This window comes from Dermochelys coriacea, chromosome 1 (assembly GCF_009764565.3).
Source record: "Dermochelys coriacea isolate rDerCor1 chromosome 1, rDerCor1.pri.v4, whole genome shotgun sequence".
Taxonomy (NCBI): domain Eukaryota; kingdom Metazoa; phylum Chordata; order Testudines; family Dermochelyidae; genus Dermochelys; species Dermochelys coriacea.
In genome coordinates this window covers 15,630,723-15,636,722 of record NC_050068.2, presented here as the reverse complement: position 1 = coordinate 15,636,722, position 6,000 = coordinate 15,630,723, and the positions used below count along the sequence as shown (strand labels likewise).

The 6,000-nt window shown below is 52.6% G+C and overlaps 1 protein-coding gene across 1 annotated transcript in view; it reads left to right on the top strand.

Annotated features, from left to right (window-relative positions):
- The first annotated feature begins 416 nt into the window (after positions 1–416).
- Positions 417–6,000, top strand: part of GAB2 (GRB2 associated binding protein 2) — a 195,815-nt gene continuing 190,231 nt past the window's right edge. Inside the window, exon 1 of the mRNA XM_038387664.2 lies at positions 417–728. Coding sequence (XP_038243592.1) covers positions 657–728 — 72 coding nt within the window. The 5' untranslated portion in view covers positions 417–656. The remainder of the gene's footprint in view (positions 729–6,000) is intronic.

Below are 6,000 nucleotides of genomic sequence, written 5' to 3'. Positions count from 1 at the left end.
TTCGGTGGAAAATACAGTGGGTGCATCCGATGAAGTGAGCTGTAGCTCACGAAAACTTATGCTCAAATACATGGGTTCGTCTCTAAGGTGCCACAAGTCCTCCTTTTCTTTTTGCGGATACAGACTCACACGGCCGCTCCGCTGGAACCTGTCATCTAGCACATTGGTACTGTCGGACCGGGAATCCCTCTCCCGCAGGGAGCCGGGTAAAAAGCCCCGCGTGCCGGGGAGAGGGCGGGGGCTGCAACGCAACCCAGCCCCGCCCGTGCCTGAGCATCCCCGCGCTGACCTTGCCTGGGAAGCCGAAGCTGCACCCCGGCCAGTCTGGTATCTTCGCAAACAGGCTGGCGGGGCGGGAGGGGGGCGTGGTGTGTGGGGGGAGCCGGAGGCGGTTTCCTGCCTCCCAGCTCCGAACAGCTGGCGGGGTTGGAAAGGGCGCGTGCGGCAGCCCAGGCTCCGACCGAGGGTCTCTGGATAAGGCGACAAGGGGTCCCTGGCGTGCCGCGAGCGAGGCTGGGGCGGAGGCGCTGGCGGCTGCCACCCGGGGCCAGGGGCCAGGCTCCGGCTGCGCCGCGCCCGACTCACCCCGGCGCTGCCCGGGGAGCTGCTCCGCGGAGGAGCGGCCGGGCGCGGGGCGAGGCGGGGAGCCGGCCGGGATGAGCGGCGGGGAAGTGGTGTGCGCCGGCTGGCTGCGCAAGTCGCCCCCGGAGAAGAAGTTGAGACGCTACGTGAGTAGCCCGGGCGGCTGGGGGGGCGCCCCGGGGCGGGGGGCTCAGCTGGGAGCGGACCCCGGGGGGGGGAGGGCTCGGACCCGGGGCGTCGCTGGCTCCGGGCCCCGCGGTGACCCCCGAGGAGCTCCGGGCTCGGCAGCCGCGGGGGAGGCTCCTGGCGGGGGCCGGGGAGCCCGGGGCTCATCCTCGCCAGCGGGAGGCTCAGCCCCGAGAGGGACCCCGGCCCCGCCCGGGGAGCGATGCTGGACGGGACGGAGTCGGTGCTGCTCAGCCGGACTGACCCGCGCAGCCCCCCACCGGCTCCCCGGCAGGCGAGGAGCCCCCCCAGGGGTGCAGCGGAGCGCCCCGCACCTGCCGCCCCGGGGGCGGCGCTGGCTCCTGGCTGCAAACGCCCACGCCGGCGGCGGGGGCTGGATCTGCGGTGCGCGCTGGCGGGCGGTGGGGGCCCCTGGAGCCGCAGGGGCGGCGGCTCGACGGAGACCCGGCGGAGGCCGGCCCTGGGACACACTGGCGGCGGGGCGGGAGCGGTGGCCGGGGCCAGGAGGGTGACGCTGGGGCCGCCTGTTGCTGTCTGGGGCCCGCTCGTTCTGACGGCGGCCAGCGGGGCCCCGGGGCGGCAGAAAGCCACGTGGCCGGAGCCGGGCGCCCCGCGGAGACAAAGCCCAGGGCTCCAGGCCCGGGGCAGCGGGCGTCAGTCGGGGAAGCGCCATTCAAGTCAACGGAGCCCTGCTCCGGCTTCATGCCCGCCCAGGATCGCGCCCGTCTTTTCTCGGAGGGATGCAGGCAGCAGGGGTGGGGATGTGAATGGGGCTCCGAGATCAGAGTGAGCTGGAGTGTCCCTTTGGGGGCTACCGCTCCCCCTTCCCCAGCTGGGGCTGTGCCTCTGCGGAGTCCAGGACAAAGGAAGATTTAGAGCATCTGGGAACCGGCCTCCTTGGAGGCAGGGGGACCAGTGGCCATATAATAAGCACTACAGATTGGCTTGGCTCTTCCCACATCTTCTGCGGGCCAGGGGAGCCCCCATCCCCTACACACACTGCAGCGCACAGCTCCTTAGCTACAGACCCTTGGATGGGATCCTGGGACAGAGCCAAATTCTCTGCTGGTGTTACTCCATGGAAGTCAGTGGAATTGTGCCAGCGGAGAACTTGGCCCACGCCAAGTGCTGCAGATTATGATGTTGTCCACCAGGATGTCCTGACTGGTTAAAGGTTTCAGAGTAGCAGCCGTGTTAGTCTGTATTCTCAAAAAGAAAAGGAGGACTTGTGGCACCTTAGAGACTAATAAATTTGTTAGTCTCTAAGGTGCCACAAGTACTCCTTTTCTTTTTGACTGGTTAAAGAGACTCAAAACAGGGCCCGCCACCAGTGAAGGTGCTTGGTGTTTCTGTGCCTTGCGCAAGGAAACTATCTGAGCTCAGGACCAGATTCTCAAAGTCATTTAGGCATCTTAGTGTCTTTACACCTGCCAGAATGACTATATCCTCTGCAAGTGTCTGCTTCCAAGCGATGATCCTTCCAACCCGGTGGCTTTCAAGTATTACCAGAGACTCGCCCATCTCCAGTCCTCCACTGGAAACAAGGAGGACTGAAGGATGAGGGGGTTACATTTCCATCCTGTCTTCTAAGGGAGGCTGGGATTTATCCCTTGTTGAGGAAGCAGCGATAGGAAAGGAACACACCAGCCAAAGGAACAAAGGTTAGTTTAGGTACTTCACAGTGAATGACTGAGTCCAGTTTAATTTTCTTCTAACACATGCTAGCTAACTTAGGTTAAAATAGCAGTGAAGACAAGGCAGCTTGGGTTAGCAGCTCTAGTTAAAGCCAATAGGGCACCCTGGGGTTCAACTCAAGCTGCTAATCCTAGTTAAAAGCAGAGTTGTCATGTCTTCATTACTATTTTAACCCGAGTTAAGAACATACCTTTTTTGCAGTGTAGACATACCCTGTCTCTTCATTACTATTCACTCCTGTGTCTGCACAAAGAGCGGCATCCTTTAAACTCTCCCTTATCTTTCTTTTTTAAGAATGGCTCTGAACACCTTTGCCCTGAAGTGCAGTGATATTATATCTTGGTAGAACTGGTTTTATTCCTAAGCTCCCCCCCCCCCCTCGTCATTAGCGTTAATTATTTAACATTCGCCAAAGGCTTTGAAGACATAAAGGGCTATCGAAGTGCTATCATTAGTCGTTAAGATCAAACAGTTCCTGTAAATTGTAAAGAATCTGAAGAGCAGCTATGCCGCATTCTGGACTTATTAAAATAAATCCCATTGCTTTGTGCTCTCCGTCTGAAGATGTCTCAGGACGGCACTCGTGTAATGGTGTGCATTGCATGGCTCTGAAAAGTGGGTGTGTGAAGCTGCTATCTTCTGATTCAGCACACCCACTCCCTGGGTGAATTCAGAGTAAGATCTGCTGACTCTAGTGACAAAAATAAGTGTTCGCTGGCTTTTAGCACTTCAGAGCCAGCACAGCTTTGGGAAATCAAAGTGGACTCTAGTCTGCCTTGGGCTGCGATCAGCAAAACTATTCCCTAGCTTCTCATTGCTTTCACCTAGCAAACATAAAGGACCATGGGTGTCGCTGGGGCTTACCTTGGGCTGCAGCCTCTTTAATTGCTTAAGCGTCATAGCAAAGATGTGAAAATAGGCAGACGTTATTAGTCCCATTTTACAGAAGGGGGAACTGAGGGAATGACTCAAAATTAGCCAAGCAGTGAATGGGTGCAGCTTCATAAATTTCATAGGTGCTGCATCTGCTTATGCTGGGGCTGAGATTAGATCTATTTAGGTTCCTGTACCATGCCTGTCACTGCAGTATGTCAGGATCAACCAGAGACCGTGTGATTTTCCCAAAGCCACTAAACAAATCCAGTGCCCCCGATTCCCAGTCCCATTCTCTAACCAATAAGATTGTTACTTTGGTCTTAATATATTTAAAGAATTGGATTTTTTTATATTAGACTTCTTAAAAAGACTAAACTCTTAAAACACAATGTATTTATTTAGGCTTTCGAGCAGCTGGACAGATTTATTTTGTGTACTGAGCAATAGAGGCTGCCTTTAGGTTAATGGAGCAAAGCACCGTCCTCCTACAAAAATAAATTGCCAACGCTGAGTCACCAGTACCTTTAACTCATCAAATGTCATTAACTGTCCAATGAAAGAGCACTCACTTAGCCCTTGTGCTCTGGAATTCCAGCAAGAGCTGAGTAAATCTTTTAAATGCTGTGCACGAGGGTGTGAAATGCTGGAAGCTAACAATAAAGATTTGTGCATATAAGGGCACCTTTCTTCCAGCTAGATCCCACAGCACTTTGCAAACCCCATATGTTTTAGAAAACACTTTACCCTCAGTTGGAAATACAGCCATCTCTGGGGTTAAAAGCCTTAGCTTTTAATAGTGCGCAGCAATGCTACTCAATATTTTCAAGATGGGATGTGACGAAGGAAGCTATAAACAAATGTCACTCAAGGGGATACCATGTACCTGGGACTGGAAGTTAGACATGGATTCTAGCCCTGTCTCTCGCATTGGCTTGCCCAGTGTCATGCAGAGAGTCACTTTGGCCACAGTTGCCAAAAGTGGCCACTATTTTGTCACTCTTGGGTGCCCATCTTGAAACATTTGGACCTGATTTTCAGAAGTCCTGAGCATTCACAGCTCCCACTGAAATCCAGGCCTTCAGGCCCAGACCCTCAAAGGTATTTAGGTGCCTAACTCTCATTGAAATTCATGGGCATTAGGTGCTTCCATAGCTTTGTGGGTCTGGGCCTCTCTGTTTCCAGACGAGTGCCCAAAAGTCAATGACTGGCTTGGAAAACATTGGCCTTAGGTGTGTTTTTTGTTGTTGTTGTTTTTTTTTTTAATACCTCAGTTTTCCAACCCGGTGAAATGGTGGTGATAATGTTTACCATACCTACCTGACAAGGGTCTGAAAGGTGTAGCCCAATCATGCATACTCAAGATCCTCACACGGAAGGCGCTAGATCAGCACTAAGTATCGTTGTTTGTATAGGACAGCATCAGTGTGGACAGGAATCTGAGGCTAACACCTGTACTCTTGTATAAATGTGCTGTGGGCTCTGTAATGAAAACAAGCAGTCAGGACCTCAGTTTTCCATCTCCAAAGGAAGACGAAAGCCCCCGCAGCAGAGGTCCTCCCACTGCATTGGCTTCTGTACTGATTGAGAGGGAAGAGCGCCCCCTATTGAATTAGCTGCATCGTTCCCTCTATTACTGCCATGACTTGCGCTCTGAAGTCAAATCCCAGGAGGACTTCTCTGACCATGAATTGCCGTTAGCTGGGATTTGGCTCATTCAGGATATGACTGTATTAACACAAGAAACTGTACCGTAATGTTGTTTTATTTTTATAGTCCAACATGATTAGAAACCCCCTAGAAGTGTGTCCCCTTCCATGGGTGTCTGGGTAGGAGTGTGTTGCTGAAGTGCAGTTAGGAGGCCCAGTGCTGCCTTGTGGAAAGTGGTGCCAAACACAGATCCTGATCTTTCTAGATTCGGTGGCCCTCTTGGTAAGGGGGAGGTGCCAAACCCAGGGACCTATCCAAATTTCACCTTGTACAATTTCACAACCTCCCTCCAGATTCCGTGGGGTCATGATATGCCTCTTCACATCCTACCCGACAGAACGATACGTTGATGCTGTTCATTGTCCAGAAACTCTTGTTTCACTTGAGAGGCAGCTGCGTTTCAGTAGCGGGGGATTTGATCCGTTGTGTGTTGTTTCTTTGTAAAGTGCTTTGAGAGCCCTTTGCACAAAGGTGCTGTATGAATATAAAAATCAGGATCAGAAGTTTCGGTTCCTGTCTCCCAACCTTTGTCTTGCCTATTTAGGCTATTAGCTTTTTTGGGAGGGACTGTGCCTTACTGTGTATTTATACAATGTTTAGCACAATGGGGACCTGATCTCAGCTGGGGTTGATATCATAATGGTAAGAATCCTAACAATTTCAGGTCAGAGTGAAGATACAGTATGCAACTGTAGAAGAGTACTTAGCCACTCCTAAAGTTATTGTGTTGCTGTGTAATTCTGGGAGTAAACTATCTCTTATCCTCTAATCAAACCATTGCACTCCACCCTGTTTATCTTCATACTGCAGTGTTAATATCTGTGCTGGTTGGCTAAGCTGTCTATGTTTTAACACAAGTACGGGGCATGAGGCTCTCCTGTCTCTGGTCTTGCATCAGTGTAGCTCAGTTCATTTCACTGGACTTGCACTGGTGTAAATGGGAGACAAATCTGA